The 26,267-nt window shown below is 44.3% G+C and overlaps 1 protein-coding gene across 1 annotated transcript; it reads right to left on the reverse strand.

Moving 5' to 3' along the window:
• Positions 1 to 1,841: 1,841 nt before the first annotated feature.
• Positions 1,842 to 24,788, reverse strand: LOC145356755 (chitinase-3-like protein 1). The gene is made up of 10 exons (XM_080209623.1): positions 24,671 to 24,788; positions 24,078 to 24,116; positions 15,507 to 15,696; positions 14,417 to 14,473; positions 11,586 to 11,751; positions 10,483 to 10,607; positions 6,712 to 6,835; positions 6,404 to 6,586; positions 4,603 to 4,719; positions 1,842 to 2,048 (listed from the first exon to the last, which is right to left on the reverse strand). The coding sequence occupies exons 1-10, from the start codon at positions 24,786 to 24,788 to the stop codon at positions 1,842 to 1,844; spliced, it is 1,326 nt and encodes a 441-aa protein (XP_080065749.1).
• Between the last annotated feature and the right edge of the window lie 1,479 nt (positions 24,789 to 26,267).

Consider the following 26,267-nt stretch of genomic DNA (forward strand, 5'->3'; position numbering starts at 1 on the left):
GGTGAATTTGCAATGCTGAATTGCCCGTAAAAGTCCCAGAATGTGTAGTTTAGGGGGCTTAACAATGTAAATAACCAGGATTACGGGGATAAACCCTGAATGGGAAGCTCTGATGGAGAGTCACTGCAGACTTGATGGGCTGAATGGCCTCCGACTGCATTGTAGGGATTCTACAATTCAATCAAGATTCCTCTCAACCTCTCTTCGAAAGAGAAACAGACCCACCTTCTCCAACTCCCCCTTCAAACTGAAATCCATCTTCACTGGAACAATTCTTATAAATCTTTTCAGTACCCTCTCTGATGCCTTCACACCCTTCCTAAAGTGTGGTGCTTAGAATTTGACACAACATTCCAGTTGAGGCCAAAATAGTGTTTTATAAAAGGTCACAGTAACTCCCTTTCTGTTGTATTCACTGGGTGGGATTTTTTGGCTTTGCTCAACCCAAGGCCGGAAAATCCCACCTGAGGTCAGCGACCTTCCCATTGTCTACCCCTTGCCCGTTCTGATCCCCGTGGCAGGTGGGGCAGTAAAATTCCTGAGCTTGAATCTAGTTATAAAATCCAGTATCACATTAACCTAATTAACCACTTCTTTCTTCCTCCAAAATATAGCACTCCGTGCGTTTTTGCAATATGATACATCTGCTACCTGTCCACCCATTGCTGTCCAAGTCCTCTTAAAATCTATCACCAACTTCCTCACATTTCACAATAATTCCAGGTTTAGCATCAAAATAGCGCACAACACACCCGGGGTCGAGGTTGTTAATAAAAATCAGGATAACAGCTGAAACATTCATTCACACCCCACGAAACATTCCCCACGAAATATTCATTCATAGTCTCTGTTTTCTGTCACTAAGCCAACTTCATACCCATGCTGCTGCTTGTGAAATGTAAGGAAGGTAGAGATAGATTTTAAGAGGACTTAGACAGGAATGGGTGGACAAGTAGCAGATGTATCATATTGTAAAAACATATGGAGTGCTATATTTTGGAGGAAGAAAGAAGTGGTTAATTAGGTTAATGAGATACTGGGCTTTATAACTAGACCCAAGCTCAGGAATTTTACTGCCCTGCCTGCCACGGGGATCAGAACGGGGGAGGGGCAGACAATGGGAAGGTCTGTTGACCTCAGGGGGGATTTTCCACCTTTTACCCCGCTGGCATTGACTTTGATAACAAGCCTGTCTGAAGGACCTTTATCAAACATCTTTTGGAAGTCTGTGTACATGTTAATCACTTCTAACTCATCAACCAATGAGGGGAAAGCAAAGGCCTAGTGGTATTATCACGAGACTGTTAATCCAGAAACTCAGCTAATGTACTGGGACCTGGGTTCGAATCCCACCACAGCAGCTGGTGGAATTTGAATTCAATAAAAAATATCTGGAATTTAGAATCTATTGATGACCACAAAATTGTCGATTTTCGGAAAAAACCATCTGGTTCGACCATGTCCTTACCTGATCTGGCCTACATGTGTCCTCAGAGCCACAGCAATGTGGTTGACTCTCAATTGCCCTCTGAACAAGGGCAACTGGGGATGGGCAATGCTGACCAGCCAGCGATGCCCATGTCCCACAAATGACTAAAAAAAACCCGGGGCTGTTGTTGGGATTGAATATTGTTGAATATTAGTTCGCAAGCAAATCCAAGTTGGCTTTCCTAAATTAACCCACATTTCTCCTATTAATCTTGTGTTGGATTATCATTGCCAAAGCTATCATGAAGTTTAAACCATCTTGATTGTCATTGCTGGGCCGATCCTACATCCTATTTTAAATAAAGATGTTTCATTTTCAAATTTCCAGTCCTCTCGTACTATTACTGCTGCCTTCAGGACAAACATGACACTGATAGGAGGCTCTTCAATTTTAGTTGGGTTATATAAATTACTTTACCAGAATTACTGATGTTAAGCTGTGTCTTCAATGTACTAATCAAAGGGTAAATTCCTTGACCACATTGAGATCCACTGAAATCATCCAGATCCAAAGACCACACCATGGCACCTCCAAAGTTGTTTTTCTTCAGCCACTCAGCCTGCAGGCAAAAAGATGCAAAAATGCAATTAAAATTTGGTGAATAAAATTGACATATTCTGTTAGGTATCTTGACTGCAGTGTTACTCTCCTAGTCTCTGAATACTCAATTCCCAAGAATGCAGAAGAGGCAAAAAGGAAGGAGACCGATACAATGCATTTTTAAAAATTGTTTTGTGTTGTGATTTCTGGGACATGCATGTGGAAAAAGAAACAAAAATAGCCAGCTTTGCAGTGCCATGGGATGTTGATCAGTGCGTCCTACTTCAGATTTCCTTGGAAATTATGACTGTTCAGTTGGACACTTGTAAAACTTGCCCTCACGTCTAGTCCCTCTCAGATAGGAATGTGCGAGAGGTCAGGCGATAAGATCATTGAATCTAATGAACTTAGATGCCTTTCTGCTCAGTCCAGATTCAGGTCAGATAGACACAGTGGCACTTTGGGGGTATTATGGTCAGGAAAGCAATGAAAAGAGGAGTATTGCTCCCAGCATCCCCAATTTTATCACGTTTTTCAATGAATATTGCAACAAAATTAGATTGTACTATGCTGTTTTCTGTCAAAATTCAAATAATAACTTAAAGTCAGCTTCTACTACATCACCATGTTTATTGGTCCTTTAGGGAATAATGTCAGTTGGTCTTCTGTTCAAAACCACCAGCATTAGACAACATCCAGAGTACAGCCATTAACTTCTTGCCAGACATTTTTTTCCACTATTACCTTGGAATATTATCCATGCTCTTATTTTCCAATACTTAAATTATATAATACAATCAGCAATTTATTTTCTAAGTGAGCAAATTATTTAAATAACAATAGAACATTTCCTGATGAGCTCAGCAAGTTTGGCAGCATTTGTGGGAAAGAGAAATAAAGTTAAAGTTTCAGGTCTGTGTGACTTCTTCAGAGGTAATGAGAGGGAGAAAACTGATGGATTTAACACTTCTAGAGAGCGGGTGGAGCAAAAAAAACATCTTGCTCTCTTGCCAAGGCGTTAGCCCTTGGCCTGCTACAATGTTCCAATAATGCCCAATGCAAACTAGAGGATCAATACCTCCTTTTCCAATTAGGCTTTGGAACTCAACACTGAGTTGAACAGGTTTAAAATATGAACTTTCTCCTCTAACTTGATACTCTTTTTGAATCCAAAAACCGAACGCTCACACAGGGCCAATTGTCACTTGTTCTTTAGTTTTGCTTTCATTGACCTTTATTCTCCTATTATGGTTAGCACTGATTTGTTTTGATTTGATTTATCATTGTCACAAGAATTGGGATACAGTGAAAAGTATTGTTTCTTGCACGCTATACAGACAAAACATACCATTCATAGAATTCATAGGGGAGAAGGGAAGGAGAGGGTGCAGGATATAGTATTGCAGTTACAGCTAGGGTATGGAGAAAGATCAGCGTAATATACACCCTGATATGTCTGATGGCAAAAGGAAAGAAACTGTTCATCAATCAGTTGGTAAATGATTTCAGACATTTTTTCTATCTTTTTCGTGACAAAATAAAGTGGAAAAGAGTATGTCCAGGCTGCTGCTTCTCAATGCCAGGAATCCAGGTTTGATCCCCCAGCCTTGGGTGACTGTGTAGAGTTTGCACATTCTTCCTGTTTCTGCATGGGATTCCTCTGGGTGCTCCAGTTTCCTCCCAAGTGCAAAGGTATGTAGGTTAGATGGATTAGCCATGGTAAGTGTCCAGAGTTATGAGGATGTGGCGGGGAAAAGGGTTTGGTTAAGATCTCTGTCAGAAAGTCAGTGCAGACTTGATGAACCGAAAGGCCTCCTTCTGGGTTGCAAGAATTCTATGACTAACACATTCTGCGATCTTATCTTTATGCTACAATCAGCACTTTCTCTAGGCCTGAATACTGCCATTAACACTTTTTTCTCTTGTGTCCTAATCACCCAGCTCACACCTCTCACTGACCTTCTACCTGGCTCCACCTACTCTACCCCATCTCCAACACCTTAAGATCCATCACATTTCTCCCTTTTTTTAACTCTGAAGAAGGGGCATACAGACTCAAAACGTTAATGATTGCTTCTGTCTCTCCACAGATGGTAGTCAGCTTTTCCAATGTTTTCTCCTTTGGTTTCAGATTTCCAGCACTTGCAGTATTTTGCTTGTAATATTTCTTAACCAGGTTTCTAAGCTGATGATTGCACAAGAAGTCCCATCATCATCTCAAGTCCCATTAGCTCTTGGTTCCTATTGTTAAAGTTATTTATTAGTTGCAAGTAAAGTTTACATTAACATCGCATTGAAGTTACTGTGAAATTCTGCTAGTCGCCACACTCCGACGCCTGTTTGGGTCAACACACCTAACCAGCATGTCTTTCAGACTGCGGGAGGAAATCAGAGTACCCGGAGGAAACCCACGCAGACACAAGGAAAATGAGCAGACTCCACACAGACAGTGACACAAGCCAAGAATCGAACCTGGGTCCCTGGCGTTATGAGGCAGCAGTGTTTTATTGGACCATAAATTGGATACTTCTGGAGTGTGTGTGAAATTATGGAGATATATTTTTCGCACATACTTTATTCACAAAACTCTGCTGATCATCATATCCAAACCATTGGTCACCCGAGAATGCGTAAGGTGCCTGTTGGTCTTCAATCATTCCTTTTGTAGCAGTTTTCAAAAATGGACAGAGCTGTCAATCAAAATTAAAAAGTATTGTTAATATGTCAGAAAACTTAATGCTGTTTTCCATCATTTTATTCCTGTTTATGCTCAGTATTTCGTCAGCTCGCATTAATTAATCAAAGATATTTATCCAGAGCGGAAAAGAATATTGATATGTTATCAGAAAGGAATAATCCCCTTAATCTGTTACCAAAACATTTTAATACTAATAGCGAGGTCCTGGGGAAGTGGTGGGAGCAGATATGATAGCGACATTTAAGAGGCAACTAGACAAATACATGAATAGGATGGGAATGGAAATATAATGACTTCGTAAGTGCGTACGTAGGCAGGCGTCATGATTGGCACAGGCTTGGAGGGCTGAACAGCCTGTTCCTGTGCTGTACTTTTTTTTGTTCTTTGTTCTCTATCACAAAGGGACGGGGGATTTATCATCTCAACATCTTCTTAAAGGCAGATAATATAAAATTTTGAATGATTGTAGCTCAGTGTAGTACATTTTTTCTCCATTTTTAATAAACATCATGCAGACATGCACAATTCTTGTGGGATCTTGCTGTGTGATAAATGACTGCTGTGATTGTTCATTCTACCTGCACAGCACACTGTGATATCTCTGCGATCTGTTGGAAGATGTGATGTAAAGCTGGAACTTTTCCAAAATTTCTTTTGATCTCCAGCCAGTTTTGGTGGGCGACATAGGGAAATTCTGGAGGAAAAAGCGTTATTGGCTAATTATGCCATTTTGCTAGAATGTACTTTTGGAGATCAAGTGTTCAGTATAAGTATACAGTTAATGGCAGGATCCTGAAAAGTATTGATGTACGGAGGGATCTTGGCGTTCAAGTCCTTGACTTTCTGAAAGTGACCACACAAGTAGAGAGGGTATAAAGAAGGTTTGTGGCATGCTTGCCTTTATTGGCCAGGGCATTAAGTACAAGAATCAGGATGTCATGTTGCAGTTTGTAATATTTGTTAGGCCACACTTAGAGTATTGCATTCAATTCTGGTCGCCCATGTTACAGAAAGGATGTGGAGGCTTTGGAGAGAGTGGAGAAGACGTTTACCAGGATGCTGCCTGGATTAGAGGCTATGAGCTATAAGGAGAGGCTGGACAAACTAGGGTTGTTTTCTCTGTAGCAACAGAGACTGATGGGAGACTTAATAGTCTATAACATTATGAGAGGTATATACTAGGATTGACAGTCAGAATCTTTTCTTAGTGTTGAAATGTCGAATACTAGGGGACATGCACTTAAGGTAAGAAGGGGAAAGTTCAAAGAAGATGCGAGGGGCAAGTTTTTTTATAGAGTGTGGTAGGTGTCTGGAACGCATTGCCAGGCCTATTAGTGGGGACATATACGATAAGGGCATTTAAGAGGCTTTTAGGCAAGCACGTGAATATGCAAGGAACAGAGAGATGTGGACCAAGGGCAGGCAAAAGGGATTTGTTTAATTTGATGTCATGTTTGGCACAATATTATGGGCCGAGGGGCTTGTTCCTGTGCTGTACAGTTCTATGTGCTATTGTACATGTTGTACAACAGGTGGTGACAATAAGGGCAGCAGGGGATCACCAAGGAAATTCTGAGCTTTTTTTTAACAACTTAATCCTGATTACTTTCCATTTTAAACCATTTAAAGTTTATGTTAATATTTAATAAAGTATTAACATTTCTCAGCATACATACCTCATAGTAGGACAAAAATCCAGGTGTCCAGGTGTAAGGGCCGGCATGGGCTGGTCCGGACACTGGAGCACCAAGATCTGTGTCGCTGTCGCTAAGCGTGAAGCCACGTCCATATGTTGGAAATCCAACCATTAGTTTCTCTGCTGGGGCTCCATTGTCTTTCCAGTACTTTACAGCGTAGTCCTGGCAGGATAATTTAGCTCGATATATTTATCCATGTTTTACAAAATAGAAGTGTTTCATTATAAAAAATATTGGCAAGATATGACAACAATTATGGAAACAATATGTTATATCGATATACTTACAACATTATAATATATAAAAATGTTATTGTCAACAGAACTCCGATACAGGGGGCTATTGTGCCCAGTGACTTTTTCCCAGGCTCCATGAAAATCATAGGTCATCAGACAGATCAAGTCCAGGTAGCTGTTAAATAAAGTTATTGTACGTAGCATTACAATTCAAAAGTTCTGTTTCATAATGACCAGCAAGGTGGTTCAGTGGTTAGCAATGCTGCATCACACTGCCAGGGACCTGAGTTCAGTTCCAGCCTTGGGTGACTGCCTGCATGGAGATTGCACGTTTCCCCTATGTCTGCATGGGTTTTCTCTGGGTGTTCCGGTTTCCTCCCACAGTTCAAAGCTATGCAGGTTAGGTGGATTGGCCATGCTAAATTGACCCTGAATACCCAAGATGGTTGGGTGGATTAGCCATGATAAATGCATGAGGCTACGGAGATAGGGTGGGAATGTTGTAGGTGCAGGCTCAATGGGCTGAATGGTCTTCACCTGCACTGTAGGGATTCTATGAATTATGTGATTCTATAGTTAATTATGCTAACCATCGTGTTGCTGTCCATGCTTCCTTTGAATATTCTACATAATTGAGCATGGGTAGCCAATTGAATGAGGAAACGGCCCATTATTTCAGTTCTAAAAGGTCTCTCATATTAAGAAATTGATTGAATGATTAGATTCCCCAACTAGGGAGTCATTTTGTTAACTTTTACCCTCTCAGGCCTCTAAAGAAGTCATATATTTCTGTGTAATAACTTCTTGCTCTTCGAAGCTCAAGGGAATTAAGGCCTAGTCTACCACAATCTCTCATCACAGGACTATATCCACCTTCCAGGAACCAATCTGGTGAATCTTTATTGCACTTCCTTTAAGACAGGTATTACTTTCCTTAATGTCATTCCAGTGAAGGTGTTTCCTGTGAGAAATGAATGTGAAAAGAGGTGCCTGGGACTGGCAGTTAGTAGTACTTAGAGACAAGTTTGAGAAGAGGACCCTGGGACTGATAGTCAGCAGTGCATAGAGGAGAGTGTGAGAGGAGGATTCTGGTACACACACCCAGCAGCATCTAGAGGTGAGATCCTTGATTCCTAAATTTGTCCAATAACCTCTAATCTGGCATTTTACTTGATACTTATTAAAAATCCAAATGTTAAGACATTTGTCAAGTGTGATTTCTTTTTGATTAATCTGTGTTAACTCAGCTTCATTAGATTATGATTTTCCATGTGCTCTGTTACCACATCCCGAATAATCAAATTTAGCATTTTGCCCATTTCCGATGTTATGCTAGCTGCCCTGTGTGGGTCCCCATTTTCTCTTCTGAGCTCTAGGAGCATTATTGTGCAGTTGCCTCAACCAGCGAAGGGACTGATGTAAGAGAGCCTGGACAATTGTGTCCATGTCTCATTGATACCAATTAAAACATACAAACTTCTAACAATCTAACATAGCTCTCACTCAGACATGCTTGACTTTTGAAAAAATCCCACACGTGAAACCCATTCAAAGATCCCACATCAGACTACTAATCCTTTAATATCTTCTTTAAACTGTCAATCACTTCTAACATCACTATTCCTAGCACCAAGATTAAACATGCATATTAAAGTTTAAGTTGCTACAGCAACTCATACTCCTTGGAGAGCCAGTTGCCTCAGTTGACTTGGAGCTGGTGTGAATCTGATTAGTGACAACAGCAAGGGGTTCAATCCCCTTGCTGACTGTGGTGGACTCTGGGATTACTTCTGTCCTTTTGTGGTGGAGACCAAGGCAATGTAGGTTGGAGCTGCTTGCGGGCAAAGAACTGAAGAAGAACCTGTCAATCAAACTGTGAACTCAGGGCATCATTGTAAAATAATGGTAGCTTTGAAACTCAATCAAGCATTCACAATTATGCTATACTAACTCTTGCAGAATGTCAGTAAAGATTGGAATTGTATGAACATATGATAATTTTTCTCTGCCTATATCAGATAACTTGTCAATCAAATCACTCCAGCAGGCAGTTCAGCTTTTAATTCTCATTGACAGCTTAATCCTGGTTTTTTTCTAATTTAGAGAGCAGGGGATTGAAGAAACTTCAGGACAATGACATTTAAACCACCCTTCAAGAACATTTATGTATAATTCATCAATTTGTGACAGTGGGTTACAAAACTTGAAGCAATCAATATGGGGTCTGTTTAAACTCAGCACTAATTTCAAATAAGTAGGCCTAGGCTTCACTCCAGTAAGATCACATTGTACCCTCATCCCTACTAGCAAAAAATAGATCTGCTGGAAGTGGGAATAGGGTTTTCACACTTAAGTCCAGCGGACATTCTTAAAAGTTTGTGGAGTCAAGAAGATACACAGAAATCTGGCCCAAAATCATGTAGCCACTGGAAAATGTCAAATGGCTTTATGTGCCTGTAAGCTGCTTAATACAGGGAAATGCTGGAAAACTGCCCAGCAGTTAGAGCTGTAACAGTGCTCTGTGAAATTGGGGAACTGTGCAGAAAGAATAAAAAAGATCCAAACTATAATTAATCAATACTATTCCATGTAATAGGCAGAATGTTGTGTTATTTTGAATGTGTTTAATTTTGATGTGTATGTCCTGGTGCTAGCTGAGCTTGAAATATCTTTGGAACAGATAACTTACTTGAACATTGGCATAAAATGAGGTACATTGAAAGGGGCAGTGCCTTAACAAGGCTTTTTATGCTATGATTAGGGGCGGTTGAAGGTTTCTACCCCACATATTGTTCAAAAGATGTCACTGTTACTCACGAGACTAATAAGACTCAAGAACAAATAACAAAGAAAAGTATAGCACAGGAACAAGCCCTTCAGCTCTTCAAGCTCGTGCTAATCATGATGTCCTAGTTGAACTATAAAAAAACCTTCTGCCCTTACTTCGTCCATATCCCTCTATTCTCTCCCTATTCAAATACACATCCATATGCCTCTTAAATGTTGTTAAAATGCCTGCTTCCACCACTCCTCTGGCAGGATGCTCCAGGCACCCACCACTCTGTGTGTTAAAAGCTTCCCTTACACATCTTTTTAAAATGTTCCCCTCTCACCTTGAACCAGTCCCTCTTTGTAATTGATATTTCTACCCTAGGAAAATGTCTCTGACTATCTACCCTGTCTATGCCTCTCATAATTTTGTAGATCTCTATCAGGTCTCCCCTCAACCTCCTTCTTTCCAGTGAAAACAATCCTAGTTTATTCAAACTCTCCTCATAGTCAACACCCTCGAAACTGGGCAACATCTTGGTGAACCTTCTTTGCATCTCTTCAAAGCTTCCACATCCTTCTGGTGGTGTGATGGCCAGAACTACATGCAATACTCTAAATCATAGAATCATTGAATCCCTACATGGCAGAAGGAAGCCATTTGGCCCATTGAGCCTACACCAATCACAATCCCACCCAAGCCCTATCCCCATAACCTAATTCATTTAGCCTAGCTAATCCCCCTGACACTAAGGGGCAATTTAGCTTGGCCAATCCACCTAACCTGCGCATCTTTGGACTATGGGAAGAAATCAGAGCAGCTGGAGGAAACGCACGCAGGCATGGGGAGAATGTGCAAACTCCACACAGACAGTAACCCAAGCTGGAAATTGAACCAGGGTCCCTGGTGCTGTGAGGCAGCAGTGCTAACTACTTTGCCACCGTGCCACCCCTTTTAAATAAATAAACTTCTTGAATTAGTCTGTTTATAATTTTAATTTAAAACCTTCCCAGAGGCTATTAAGTTTCACTCTGTTTCAAGGTTGTACTTACAGTGAAATATTGGCTATCTCATAGCCAGCATCAATTCTGGGTTTACCAGCAGCAACTGCAGCTGTAAGTAAGAGTCTGCTCCTCCCAGAAAACTCTGCCTCTGCTTCAAATCCATCCTTCAAGTCCTACAAAGGATGAGCACATTTTGATTTTTACTGATGATAAGTATGCTTCAGAACATAATCACTGTAGTCATAGCTCCTGTGAACTAACCATGGGCAAACTGCTCTTCTTAAACTGCTCTCATTAGATACATAAATATATCTCTTATGAAACTGGCCAGGATTGTCTGGTCCGTTCCACAGCTGGAATCGTCATACATGGGATGGAACATTTAATGGACCAGCCAAGAGTCTGTCAGCTTTGGGCAGGAACTTCCAGGCAGGTGTAAGGGGGCGGAGGGAGAGAGGGGGTGGGGGGGATGGAGTTGGCGACTAGAAAATCTGAAACTGCACATACCACTCTGCCATCCTGCTGAAACCAAATATGCTAGGGTCGTTTTCTATTTTCTGTGCTGGCCTTTCCATCATTTACATGAAGCTGCAGCTTTCCCTTATATTGGGAATGCACTATTGGCTTTAAGAAACTCATTGACAGGGCAGCGCAGTGGCACAATGGTTAGCACAGCTGCCTCACAGTGCCAGGAACCTGGGTTCAAGTCTGTCCTTGGGTGATTGTCTCTGTGGAGTTTACACATTCTCCCCATGTCTGTGTGGGTTTCCTTTGAGTGCTCTGGTTTACTCCCAGTCCAAAGATGTACACGGTTAGGTGGATTGGCCATGCTGAATTGCCCCTAGTGTCCCAAGATGTGTTGGTCAGGGGAATTAGCCATAATATATGTGTGGGGTTACATGGATGGATAGGGAAGAGGGCCTTGTTGAGATAATCTGTCAGGGAGTTGGTGCAGAGTTGATGGGCTGAATGGCCCTTCCTGTAGTGTAAGAATTCAATTCTGTGATATGTTTTATGCCACCACAGGTTGCACTGCTTTCATTGGAACTAAAATCTTGTCTAAGAAGAGTGAGATGTAAAATATTTTGTTGCTAATTTAGATACAAAGCAACTTTTCTGTAATCTACCCACCAACATTGAGGATCTTTCACCTTGATCAAGAGTGTGAAACGATGTTTATCTTCAGCTGGACTATCTCGAGATCCCGGATACTCCCAATCCAGGTCTAAACCATCAAATTTATGACTGCGCAGAAAGGAGATGCTGGAATTGACTAATATACTTCGCGTTTCTGCTGTAGAGACCATGTCGGAAAATCTAAGCACAGGAGCAGATTGGAAATAAAAGGAGCAATAAATTCATAATTCTCCTTCAGAGGACAAATGCAGTATTTATTTCTGAACAGTACTTTTTCTTTAAACACTTAACATGTTCATATTGAACGTTTTTTCTAACTAATAGGCTGAAAAGTTTCACAAAGAAACATAGAGAAATTTCGTAGGATTGTGTTGAAGTTTCACAAGAGGAACAGTGTCCCGGTGTTCTGATATTTGTTATTACTTCAAGCATTCTTCCAAATAATTTTCTACTTAAAGATGGCAAGGTGATGGCCTAGTGGTATTATCGCTAGACTATTAATCCAGCAAATTAGTTAATGTTCTGGTTACTTGGGTTCAAATCCCGCCACGGCAGTTGGTGGAATGGGAATTCAATGAAAAATGTCTGGGATTCAGAATCTACTGATGACCATAAGACCATTGTCGATTGTCGCAAGAACCTATCTGGTTCACTCATGTCCTTCAGGGGAAGGGAATCTGCTGTCCTTACTTGGTCTGGCCTACATGTGACTCCAGAGTCACAGAAATGTGGCTGACTCTCAACTGTCCTCTGAAATGGCCAAGCAAGTCATTCAGTTCAAGGGGCACTAGGGATGGGCAACAAATGATGGTCCCAGCCAGTGATGTCTATGTCCCATGAATGAATTAAAAAAGAAATTTACAGAGGTGATGTTGTTCAATGGTAAATCAGTATCTGAGATTTATTTTACACTCCTCTGTTTTGCATTACATTTCTCGGTTGCAGTTTGGAACCAAGATTAATCACATGCTTTTCAATGAGAAGTAATATAATGACTGCTGAGATGAACAATTGATGAATTAAATTGCCACTGGAAGTCACACAATGGACTTGCGGTACAGAAAGCCCAAAAAACAAACACTGTTGGGGTTGCTTGTGGGATCTTGGAGGGTCTCCCCCTTTGAAAGACACTCAGTGCCTGATCACGGAACACAGCATCAAAAAAATTGAGTTGGGGGGAGGGAGTGTATACTGGTTTGGTGGCAGAGAGGTAGTGGTCACTAAAAGACATCTCCACTGTCCTTGCTGCTGACCTATCTTCCCTAACTCCCATCCTGCACACCCCCACTTCCCCCACCTCCCCCAACCCATCCAACACCATCATTCATTTCCGGCCTGAGTTTTGTATTGCCGATAGCAGCCATCTCCTTCCTAATTGCATCGCCGAGACACAGTGAACTGCTGGCATCAAATTGTTTGGACTTCCACCCTCTGCCCCTGCCCCCTCTCCCCCGCCCCACCCACAACTTTCCCCTTCCTTGCTGTTGACCTGGTCCGCCGCTGCCCAATTAATTGCCTGACTGCACTTGATGCAACTAGACCACCCGAAAAGGTAGCCCTGTCACCTAGATGACATTCTGCCAGTGATTGGCCACAAAATATTTTGGGAGATTCTGATGTTGTGAATGGTGCTGCATAAATACAAATTCTTATTTAGAGATCGCTTCACTCCTGCTTTTCCCCCTTCATTGTAACATTGAAGTCAGTATTTGCACATTTTCAGATCAGTACATGTTCCATAAATAACACATGTGTGCACAGGAATATTATGCAGAAAAACTGGCATACATACATTCATCGCTTGCATCTTAGAACAATTTTTTCTGATGTGCAACACTGTGAAGATACTGACCATTTTCTCAGGGTGTGATGCCAACTTCTAAAAGTCTGTGTTGGTTACCCAACACAGGTTGGGCAGCATTGTGGCACAGTTGTTAGCATTGTTGCCTCACAGCGCCAGGGCCTGGGTTTGATTCCTGGCTTGGATCACTGTCTGCGCAGAACCTGCGTGTTCTCCCCGTGTCTACATGGGTTTCCTCCAGGTGCTCCAGTTTCCTTCCCCATTCTGAAAGATGTGCTGGTTAGATAGCTTGCCATGCTTAATTCTCCCTCAGTGTGCCCAAACAGGTGCTGGAGTGTGGCGACTAGGGGGTTTTCATAGTAACTTCATTGCAGTGTTGATTAAAGACTACTTGTGACTAATAAATGAACTTTAACTTTAAAGATCTATTAACGGACTGTTATATTGATCTGATAATTTTCCCTCTCCCAGAATAATGGTAAAATGGGTTCTGAAATTTGAATCCCATGTGATACAAAGGGAGTGATATGATTTATCTATTTTTTAGATGGTTGGATCACTCATATATATGAATATTTTGTAACTGTTCATAATGCCCCATTTGAGATTTAATTTTCCACTTCAGGCAGATAGTGATGAAAAAGTCAATTTAAGATCCACATAAAAATGACATCTTTCTTTGAGTTGTCTGTCTGACTGGTTAAGCTACATTTATCAGTAATTAAATTAGAAACCTAGGGAGGATGTTCCTGATGGTGGGAGAATCTAAAACCAGGGGTCACAGTCTGAGGATTTAGGGTAGACCATTTAGGACAGAGATGAGGAGGCATGTCTTCACCCAAAGAATGGTGAGTCTGTGGAATTCATTACCACAGGAAGTAGTTGGTGCCAAAACATTGAACGTATTCAAGAGGCGGCTGGATAAAGCACTTGGGGCGAATGGTATCAAAGGTAATGGGGGAAAAGCAGGATATTTCACAATTGCTAGCACTGATCTTTGGGACTTATACTATTTTTTGAAAATAAACATCTTATAAATTTTACCTCCTGGAACCAAATGCCCAACTTCCAAGGGCTAAAATTGTTTTCAGATTACTATTTCTGTTAAGAAAAAGGAAAGAGAGCACGATTTTCAATATTGTAATCAGGCAGGGGCATAAGACATTTAAATTTACTTTCTCAACCCATATATAGAGTTAGGGACCAGATCAGAAACTCCAAGGTATATTATGAAGTTAGCCCAGGCCCCAGCTACTTTTGTTTTTGGTATTAATGTGAGCATAAGGTTTTCACTCCAGGTGTGATTCTTTTGACCCTTGAGGAAGCTTTTATTAAAACAAACTTTATTTAACAATACAATTTGAATATAAAGAAAAGAATCAGCATAAGTTTTGCCAGTTGAAATGTTAACTACTAACTACCTCTATTAGTTCCAATTTAAGCAATATTCCTCATAGGCATAAACTTCTTTTCAGAGTCAGTTAGCAAGAACACAAAAGTTTATGTTGGGTGCTAGTCTTCCAGCCTTTTAACGCCTCTGGACTCTCAGAAAGATCTGTCTTCAAACAGCAGAACTCCAGATAGAGACCTGTCCTCAAACAACAGAACTCCACAGACAGAGAGAGAGAGGGAGTAAACAACTCTTGCCTTTTGCAGACCACTGGAGATAGATGCCTATTTTCCAGAAAATCTGAGACTTCAATTTGCAGAGAGAGAGAGGGAGAGAAAGACCTGCTACTCCTTTTGAATTCAAATAGCAACTGCCTGTCTTTCTCTCAATAAGCTTAGCTCATTCCATCAGCACATCACATGCACATGTTTGCAACCTAATTAAACCCTACTCTGAAACACCAGGGCACGACACAAAAAATAACAAAACTGCAGAATAAAGCAAACATCCCAAAAATCAGGAGCAATTATTCTTCTTCATGCTCAGCCTGTGTGCTGCCAGTTGTAGGCAAACGGCACATAATTAGAGCTGAGCTATATAACAGTCCCCTCACAAGAAACATGACACAAATACATCACAAATCACTTTATTAGGAGTACATTCTAAATAAATTAATATGAGAGTAATTGTAAATGGATCTGGGATTTGTATCTCATGTGGGAGGGAGGGAGTGATATGACTTACTTATTTTTCAGATTGTTGAGTCTCTCATACATAACTTCATCATTCCATTCATAGGTGGTGATCTCATTGTTTGTCATATTGGCAAAGGCATAAATCAGGTGGGTGCACAAGCAGGGGTCAACATTTTCCGGGAGGAATTTACCACCTTCTTCTCTGTACTGAGCCCAGTTTGTGTAGTAACACACCAGATTATAGGTGAAGACTGAAGAGTGAAGAAAATTTTGCAGTTATTCCAAAAATTACAGACAATAAGTTGGCAAAACTGAAAGCACTTAATGAATGGTGTTGAATCCTCAGCCCTGGTGAGAATAAATATTTCCTGCTTTTCAAATGGAAAATCTGCATATAACTTCAAAGTAAATTATTTGCCTTTATGGCTCATAGCGCATTAAAAGGTGTCTGGGTTCACATCTCCCACAATTTTCAAATATTAATTTTCACATTCTCATTTGAACCGAACTCCCTCCATCCTCCATTACCCCCCCTACCCCCACCCCAACCCCAACCCACCCCCACCTCCTAAGCTATCTCCCTGTTACGAGAAATCTGAACAACAGACAGAAATGGGAAAACAGTAAACATTCTTCAAGATGTGAAACAAAATCCTTAGATTTCCCTGGACATTTATTTCCCAATTTGATGATGATTTGGGAGATAAAGGGCCCAATTTTACCATCAAGTTGCACCTTTTTTTGGTGCGAAAACCTGGTAAAGTCTGGCATCAGGCGAGTAGCACAATCTTTTTCCCCTTTACCGAGTGCCTAAAACAGCTGTGATCAGGACTGCACCCGAATCAAGTGCAATGGCAATTTAACTGCATTTGAATGCATTTAAACTGAATTAATGGGCTAAACGCCCAATCTTACCAGCACTCACCCCTTTACTACCGCATTCACCAATTAGGAATCAGCGCAAATTAGACATGCTCAATAAAAGTCCAATTCAGGTGTCCCATCAATGAGGGTGAAAGCAAAGGTAAGTGCATCGTATCGAACAACTCTCTGCTACTCACAGGTACCCTGTTGTTGTGACCATTTTGTGTCTCGGTGGGGGCTCTGTGAGTGCATAGGGGCTATTGCTCTCCAGGGTCTCCAGCATCCACCTTGCAGTACAGACCCAGGTCTTAGCACTAATCATAGGTCGTGTGGTGCTGCTGGGTCCTAGTGCACTCAGCACACTTCCAGCTGAAGGATGTGCACAAAGCTCTTGTAAATTGCACTGCTGCAGCCTCTCAACTTTGCAAGGAGCTGTGATTGTGGGGAGCATGTGGCTGGGGAAATTGGGAGGGATGGCTATGATTGGCGAGAGTATGCGTCTGGGGGTATTGGGGGGCTGTGATTGTGGGGAGCATGTGGCTGGGGGAATTTGGGGGGTATGGACAGTCACTGTTGATGTGCTAGGGATAAGCAAAGTTCCATAACCTCTACATGTGTTCCTCTCCATCTCCCCTCCATATTCCCCCTCCCCACTTCCTTCCATTCAGAGCGACAACATGGTTTTTGCGATGCAACCTAGATCTAGCTGCCCTTTTGGACACTGCTGGAGCTGAGAAAGAGGATCAGGAGGAAGAATTGTGGGCACAGGAAGCCCAGGCCTTACCACTTCCAGGACCAGAGGGAGACAACTACCAGAGGCAATTTACCCACAGGGGAGGGCGTAGGAGAAGTACAGAGCAGAGACAATGGTAGTTCCGTGCACGAGTGTCCTTCGAGGAGATATCGGACACCATATACCATTGACATTGGAAAGGAGACCATGCAACACCTGTGCAAATTGTTCCAGGACTTGGCATCTGGAGGAATGGGGAGCACCCACTCTTGGTGGCTGTCAAATAACAACCACTCGAAACATCTACGTGATTGGTTCTTTCCAGAACCTGAGCAAAGCTGCCTGTGCCATCTCCCAATCTGTCATGCACATCAGTGTGAGGCAGGTCACTGAAGCCAAATACACCCGGGCTGGCCAGTTATTAACATCAACCTGGACCAGGCACAACAAGAAGCCCAGGCTGCCGAGTTCATAGCCATTGCAGGAACGGCTAACATTCAGAGGGCAGATCAACTACACACATGTCACCCTCAAGGCCCCTTTACAGAATCCACCAAGATTTGTAAATAGGAAGACTTTCACTCCCTTAATGTTCAGCTAGTATGCGACCATAATATGACCATCATGCATGTCTGTGCCAGACATTTAGGCAGCGTGCATGACAGTTTCGTTGTCAGGAGCTCAGACATCCCGAAGGCGTTCCAGGAAGAACCCAGGCTGTGAGGTTGGTTTCTGCTACCCGCTTTGGACATGGCTGATGACACCTGTGTGGTGGCCTATGCCTAAGGCGGAGACCCGCAATAGTGAGGTCCATTTAGCCACCTGCGTGATAGTGGAGAGGTGCATTAGGCTCCTCAAGATACGATTCCGGCACCTGGACCGATCTGGCGGGACCCTCCAATACGACCCAGTGATCTGTTCCCGTATAGTGGTCATGTGCTGTGTCTTGCACAATCTGGTTCTACAGAGAGGAGAGGAGGGTGCGGAGGCTGATTAGTCAGCCGTTGCTGGGGAGGATGACTAGCAGGAGAAGAGGAGGAAGATGAGGAGCATGCTGAGGAACACCAACCGGGCGCTCGAGGACTGGCAGCCCAAATGAGGCATGCATAGGCTGCAAGGGAGACCCTGATAACCAGGGATTTATGTCTGTAGGTTCCATCCCCCACCCCCTCGCCCCCATTCTCTCCCCCCCCACACCCCACTTCTATGTCCTGCACATTGTCACACCAGAGTGTCCTGGATACTCGGTGTTAGTCAGTTTTTAGGCAGGTAGGAGGGTGATGACAACTTGCTAAGTATCATTATGGTAACGCCCTGGTAAAAACTAGTCTGACTCCTATCCGGGCTTCGCGTGTTTGTTTAGTGAATAAGGGATCTGAGACTTCCATACAGGGCACTGGGGCAGGCGGGGTGGGGGATGGGAGGGAATCGCTCATGGGAACTAGGGAACCAATGGCTTCCTTTTCTTAGTAACACAGCATTGAGGGGCCTCCTCAACTGACATCAACATCAAGCATCCCTCTGGCGATCATCAATGGAAGAGGATTCATAATCGAGACAAATTAGTCACATGTGGTTGGTGAAAAAAACATTTATTTTCAATAAAGATGTCTAAATAAGACATTCTAGCATAAAAATGTGTGAATAAGAAGTGTGAAGGTGCTTAAATATCTTTCTAAGTAGTGCAATCCTTCACCTGTGCCATCTCAGTGCAACTACAACTCCCTAACCTTATGTGGCCTACCACTACATCTCAGTGACTCCCCAGAACATACCTCGGAGGTGGAGGGGGGCAGCTACCTACTTCGCCCCATTCCTGTGATGCGTGTGGCAGGCTTCCTCTAGAGGCCCTGACCTTGAGGGCCTGGCCTGCTTCCAGGTGTCTGAGATGTTTCCATGACACCCTCCTCATCCTGCTGTCCCTGAGATGCCCTAGTAGCAGGAATGGGGGGAGACCAAAGGTGTAGCCACAGCCAAAGTCTCCTGGCTGGAAGGCCCTAGCATGAGCTTGAGCCTTTTCTCCTCCCTTGGGCTTCCTGTGGGCCCTTGGGTCATTCCATTTGGCAGTAATGCTTTTGCAGTGATCTCCAGAAGCTCCAGCATTACCTGGCACTGCCAGTCTTGGAAGACCACCAGCATCCTACCCATGGTGGTCAAGCCCTCTGCAATGGCCACATGAATTGGGAGCCAATTCTCAATAGCCACAGCAACTGCCCTCTGAGACTTGGCCATGCTCTGCAATCCCTCCGCCATGACCCTATTTGACTGGGCTACGTTCTCAAGGGTTGCTGCCATTCCTTGATGTGTCACAGCACTTTCCCGCTGGGTCTCCTGCAAGCTCTCAAGCCTCTCAGCCATGGGTTGTAGAATCTCGAGAAGCCTTTTCAGTCCCTCAGCTGTGGCCCGCTGTGACTCGGTCGTGGTTCTCTGGGACTCTGCTGTGGTGTGCTGTGACTCAGCCACGGCTCTCTGGGACTCTGCTGTGGTGTGCCGTGACTCGGCCATCGCTTGGCGCCTGCCACTGATGGTGAGGATCCCTGCCCTAGACTTCCCATTGCAGACGCCAACCTTGCAGTGTCGGCATAGGAAGCATGCAAGACAGACAATAGCTGGTCCACTTAATAGCTTTGGGACTCCAATGTGGCTTTCATCCTCTCCTGCATTCCCTGGCTCTGTTGTTGCATCTCCAGCAGTTGAGGGGAAAGTGATCTCAGAGGACTAGCATGTAGCTTGGAGCTAACTGAGCCCTCACCTCTGGCAGACCCCTGCATGATAGAGGCCTCAGATGGTCCCTCCGCCACCTGATGTACATTAACAGATGTGTCGTGCTCACTAGAGAATGACCCAGAATTCTCACTACTAACTAGACCCATCGACGTGTCAGTATCTGGGATGGTGAGATGTGAGGTGGCAGCTGACGCCAAAACGGTGCCACCCTCGGAGGTCCCTTCACCCACATCCTCCGAGGACTCATCCGAGCTGTCTGGGCCAGGATGAGCAGGAGCTGCAGCTGGAGCCAAGCTTCCAGATCTGCCCCTGCAACATAGGACACAAGGTTAAGTGCAAGGAAGGGAGAGAAAACTGGGATGTCAAACACATGATTCACATTTCTCCACTGAACATAGAATAAAGAACGAAGAAAATTACATCACAGGAACCCACCCTCCAGCCCTTCAAGCCTGTAGCGACCAGGCTGCCCATCTGATTTGTCACCTCCTACCCTTCTGGGGACCATATGCCTCTATTCCCATCTCATTCACAAAGCTGTAGTGATGCCCCTTAAAGGTCGCTATCGTATCTGCATCCATAACCTCTCTCAGCAGTGAGTTCCAGGCACACTCTACCCTCCCTGCCTCGTACATCTCCTTTAAACTTTGCCCCTCGCACCCAAGACTCATGCTTCCGAGACGTTGCCTCAAAGTGAGTGGAAGAATGACAGGTGTTCACGTCTTGATGGCAGCCGACCATGCTGTTGCTGACAGCCCGCATCTCCTCTTCTCTGGAGAGCTCCAAGGCCCATTCCTCAATGCTGGTAAGAACATAAGAACATAAGAAATAGGAGCAGGAGTAGGCCATCCAGCCCTTCGAGCCTGCCCCGCCATTCAATAAGATCGTGGCTGATCTGTCGCTGCTCAGTTCCACTTTCCCACCCTCTCCCCATAACCCTTAATCCCTCTCCTATCAAAAACCCATCAACCCGCGTCTAAAAAATATTTAGCGAGGCAGCCTCCACCACTTCAACGGGCAGAGAATTCCAGAGATTCACCACCCTTTGAGTGAAGAAGTTCCTCCTCAACTCCGTTCTAAACCGCCCCCCTTTTATCTTGAGGCTGTGCCCCCTAGTCCTATTGTCTTTTTTGAGCGGGAAGAGTCTCTCCACCTCTATCCTATCCATCCCATTCATCATCTTATACGTCTCAATGAGATCTCCTCTCATTCTTCTAAACTCTAACGAGTACAAGCCCAGTTTATTCAGCCTCTCCTCATAGCTCAACCCCCTCAACTCTGGTATCAGCCTAGTAAACCTCCTCTGCACTCCCTCCAAGGCCAAAATATCTTTGCGCAGGTGCGGCGCCCAAAACTGCACACAGTACTCCAGCTGCGGCCTCACCAATGCCCTATACAGCTGCAGCAAGACCTCCCTACTTTTATATTCAATCCCCCTCGCTATGAAGGCCAGCATCCCATTCGCCTTCCTGACCACCTGCTGCACCTGCAAGCTGGGTTTTTGCGACTCATGCACAAGGACCCCGAGGTCCCTCTGCACCGTCGCCTGCTACAGTTTTTCGCCTCGTAAGTAATAGTCCTTCCTACCATTTTTCCTACCAAAGTGGACCACCTCACACTTGCCAACATTAAATTCCATTTGCCATTTCCTGGCCCATTCGCCCAGCCTATCTAGATCCTTCTGCAGACTCTCCACACCCTCCGCACAATTTGCCGTAAGGGCGCGGAGGTCTGGCTCACCACCTTGTGTCTTTGCCCTCTCGCGGCTGTTGTGCTCGGTCTTCTCCTGTAGAGACAGAAGAAGCCATGAATGAAATGGTGGCGTGACTCCTGTAGAGTATCAGGTAGTGGCCCTTTGAGGCCAAGCACAGTGGGGCTCATTGGGGGGAAATGAAGAGGTGCTTCAGGGTCAGGAACTGGAAATGCAGGGTGCTGGGAATGGGAGGATCTGGGAGGAGATATGGAGGAAGATGTAAAATGGGACTCTGCACTCACCCATGCTGCACGGATGAGGTCATTGAGTTTTTCTCCGGCACTGCTTCGTGGCTCGGAGGGCCGTTACCCTGGCAGTACCCTGGCACTGACCGAGGGGGCAACTTCTTCACTTCTTCCCAGGCCACATTTCCATCACCCTCCCCCCCCCGACCACCACCCCACCTTGGCCTACATCCTCCTGAAGGGAAGAGGATGTCCCGCCTCACCTCTGCTGCATCCAGCACCTCCCAGGTCACACTCAGAGAATCAGGGGGTTGGTTGTGTACACATTTTGTGCAGGAATGCCTGCCTGCCTGTCCATTCTTGAGTTTTTAATGGAGCTGCCCCTCGTTAAGGCAGATCAGCTGCAGGCAGTTTGGCAGAGCTTTCTAGGAAGTTCCATGAAGTTTGCTTGCTCGCATTGAGGAGAAGGCAAGTGAGCACTTGCAGATGTGCTGATGGGGTGGAGGTGTGATGGATCGGTGCCTCAGTGATTGGGGACAGGGGAGAGAGACGGAGGTATCACACAGCCATCGGAGTCTGGAGGTACTTGTGGGGGAGGGTCCAAAGTGGAGGTGAGGTGGATCACCCTGCCTGATATCTGTAGGGAAGAGGGGAAGGTGGATTTCTCTGCCTGAGATGAGTGATGGGGAAGGGAGGGGTCCACTGCCACTCTGCCTGAGATTGTTGGGGGAAAGAGGGAGAGGAGGCCACAATTTGTCTGAGTGGCGGCAGAAGCTGGGGGTGGGGGGGTTGGTGGATAAGGAGGTCAGTAATTTTGTGGTGGAGCAATATCTGCGGGGCTGGGGAAGGCATTATGCGGCCTCGGTTTGATGTGGTAGGGGATCAGCATTCGATCTTTTTTTTGGTGAGCATGCACATTTGGAGGTGCCAATTGGAACTGTAGGATTTTGGGCATGATAATCCCTGCCTACAGGCTTCTGCAGCACAATTCAGAATCACTGATTTTTTTTCAGGCAGAATGCATCTGCGGGCACCTGAGAAATGGTCTAAAAGTCAAATCTGAAACATTCCCAGATGCACTTAGAATCAAAATGGTAAAATCAGGCTCAAATAATTCATTTGGATGGAGCTAAAGTTTAAAGTTTATTTATCAGTGTCACAAGTAGGCTTACATTAACATTGCAATGAAGTTACTGTGGAAATCCCCTAGTCACCGCATTCCATTGTCTGTTTGGGTACACTGAGGGAGAATTTAGCGTGACCAATGCACCTAACCAGAACATATTTCAGACAGTGGGAGGAAACTAGAGCAACTGAAGGAAACCCACACAGACATGGGGAGAATATGCAGAATCCACACAAATAGTGATAAAAGCCAGGAATTTAATCTAGTCCCTGGCACTATGAGGTGGCAGTGCTAACACTGTGCCACTGTGCTGTTCTGTAGTGATATCAAGGGAACAAGGTCACCGGTAGAAATAGTCTATTCACCAGATATCTAGGAAGTGCCCGGGGTGTGTGGGGTCTTTAATTATGCTTTTCTAAGACAGTGAGAAGTGTAGACAGAGTCAATGAATGGGAACTGTTTTGAATGATGGACTGGGCTTTGTTCATGACTCTTTATAGCTTTTTACAGTCTTGGGCAGAGCAGGAGCCATACCAAGCTGTGATGCAACCATAAAGAATGCTTTCTATAGTGCATCTGTAAATGTTGGTGAGAGCTGTAGCGAACATGCCAAATTTTCTTAGCCTTCTGAGAAAGTAGAAGCATTGGTGCATTTTCTTAACTATTGTGTCAGCATGAAGGGACCAGGACAGTTTGTTGGTAATCTGGACATCTGGAAACTTGAAGCTCTTGGCCATTGATCCTTCAAGTTTCTCTGCATCATTTCAGTCATGATGATAGTCTGTAGGATACATTTAGAGCTAGCAATTGTGGGGGGATGCACAGAATTGTGTCAGTACATTGACACAAGAATTGTGTGGCCACAATCCAGGCAACAGCATTGTTAGAGACACTCAGTAGGTTAAAGTGCACAAACACCAATTAGACTAATGAGACATAAGATGCAAAGTGCCCACACTTAATGTTCAGGTTATTAGATGCATAAAACAACAAGTGTGATTGTCTGACATGAGCACACAGTCCCTTACTGTATGAGGTCACAGCATGGAAACCCTGACAGATGCCAGGGGTATGTGGACTCCAGGATATATCACCTTTCTCCAAGCACTAAAACTCTTGTCCTTCTACACAAAACCCTTGCCTACCAATCATGCATCCTGATGATTGCTTCTATGTCACTCAGCCAACATTGAATGGAAACAGTTCTGAAAATTGTGTGATTGATGCATCTTCCGTGGCACAGGTAATATGACACTCGCAACAACACTGATCTTAGAAATTATATAAAAACAGCCTGACACTGTGTGACATGTAAGGAAACTAGACAAACAAATGTCCATGATCACAATATGTGGGGCAGGGACAATGATGTGTCACCTGACTGACTGCAACACAGCTCGTGATAAAAGAGACAAACACAAGAGGAAATGTGGAGCGGGCCAAATTCTATTTACAGTTATGTACATTCTAAACATCTTGTTGACACTTGTGCACTGTAGTGTACCTAATGTTTCTTACTTTTCCTAAACCTGCCATCATGTCTTTTTGCCTCCCCAACATCCACAGTGGAGGTGGAGGCAGCTTGGTGGCTGTGATAACCTTGATGGACATCCACTGGATTGCTGACATCTGGATGGCCCAAGCCTGCCTTGGGTTCCTGCTGTGGGACAGGTACACCCCATTCAGCCTACAGAGCTGGAGGTGATAGGAGGTGGGTTAGGTTGGGTTGGCTGAACAATCCCAGAGTCACCCTGGATGTTGGCCCAGGCTATCTTTCATTAACTTCGGATGATCTAATGCAGGAACTGATGCAGGATCTGCTTGCCGCCAACTTCACTATCACAGCAGAAGCTATCAGCACCACCTCCAGCCAGTACAATGGCTCTGCTTTCAAACTGACTCAGCCCCTGGATGCCCAGCACACTATTCTTTGCCTGGGACATGCCCATTTTATTGTGGATGATCTTGTCTTGCATAAAGACCAATGAAGACAGTGTAAGAAATCTGCATGGCACAACAGATAGCTGGCATGCATGGGGAGTTAATAGAGTTATGGGCAGAATGAGGATGAGATGAGCAGAGGGGATGAGGTCAAATGGAGATGCAAGGATGTGTGTAAGAGAGAGACTATTGGTGTCCACCGAGTGAGTGAGATCCTTATGGGTGCATAATGGCCTTGTGAGTTGAGAGTGATAAGATGATTGACTTCATTTCATCACTGCATAAATCCCCTGGGACCATATTAGCAACATCCCAGAATGTTGAAGGTGGTGTCTAGAGAGAGAGTGCATGAATTAGAATATCATAGAATTCCTACAGTGCAGAAGGAGGCTGCAGAATGGATGAGACCATTCATCCTCTTTCTGAGCTGGGTGGTTGAATTCTTCTGAGCAGCGTTTACACTGACCCCACCTTGCCTCCACATCGAAAGCTGTATTTGTGACGTTTCTTCCCCTCCTGAGGCCAGAACGAGGGTTAAGGACACTTCAGCGGGTCACCATAGGGTCCAGCAAGTGGTGGCATGTGGCCTCAATAAATTTGGGAGTAGTACTGTTGGGGCAGCACTCTTCTTCCCTTTTGGGGCTATTTTCTCAAAGGCGTGTCCTGGGCTGCAAACATTAAGAGGTGAATACGCAACTGCACATTCCATGTGGTGCCTAAAGTAAGGAAACACTGAGATAATGGCACTCTGAGCACTCAGAGGCTGCTCGTTAGCATGTTTCCCATGTCTGCATAATTAATGAGGTGGGAAGTGGATGATATGATGCGAAGAAACAACTTTCATGGCTGGTGGGAAGCATCAAATCCAAACATTGCAGAAGGAGGCCATTCAGCCTATTGAGTCTGCAGTAACACGCAATCCCACCAAGGCCCCATCCCTGTGACCCCACGTATTTACTCTGCTCATCCCCCTGACCCTAAGAGGCAATTTAGTTTAGCTAATCCATCTATCCTGCACATATTTGGAGTGTGGGAGGAAAACGGAGCACCTGGAGGAAACCCAGGCAGACACGGGGAGAACATGCAAACTCCACACAGACAGTGACCAAGGCTGGAATTGAACCCAGGTCCCTGGAGATGAGGGCACAGTACTAACCACTGTGCCACTGTGCTGCCCACAGTGATTTTCTCCCTGTTGGCACAATTCATGCAATTCAGGGAAAATTCCACCTATTGATTCAACTAGCCACAGTCTCTCTCTCTTCTGACTTTCATGAACTTGAATATTTAAAACAAACTCAGCTTCTGAAACTGCCAGGGTGGGATTTGAACTCACATTCAATTGGATTGATAATCAAGGCATCTAACTGCTGTATTAACATTCTGTGGGACAACGAAATGTTCCATCACATACAAATTATAAACATACAATGACTTACCCAATGAAATGTGCGGTAAGATGACCAAACTCACTGAAATAA

Source organism: Carcharhinus amblyrhynchos, chromosome 22 (genome assembly GCF_965287045.1).
Source record: "Carcharhinus amblyrhynchos chromosome 22, sCarAmb.v2.hapA, whole genome shotgun sequence".
Classification (NCBI taxonomy): domain Eukaryota; kingdom Metazoa; phylum Chordata; class Chondrichthyes; order Carcharhiniformes; family Carcharhinidae; genus Carcharhinus; species Carcharhinus amblyrhynchos.

Coding starts and splice junctions, on each gene's coding strand:
- LOC145356755 (XM_080209623.1), bottom strand. CDS start 24,788: ATGTCCCAGGCAAAGAATAGTGTGCTGGGCATCCAGGGGCTGAGTCAG. Junction 24,117..24,670: donor CTGTGATAGTGAAGTTGGCG/GCAAGCAGATCC, acceptor ATAATTTCTAAG/ATCAGTGTTGTTGCGAGTGT. Junction 2,049..4,602: donor AGCAGAGTTTTGTGAATAAA/GTATGTGCGAAA, acceptor TTTTGCCTGCAG/GCTGAGTGGCTGAAGAAAAA.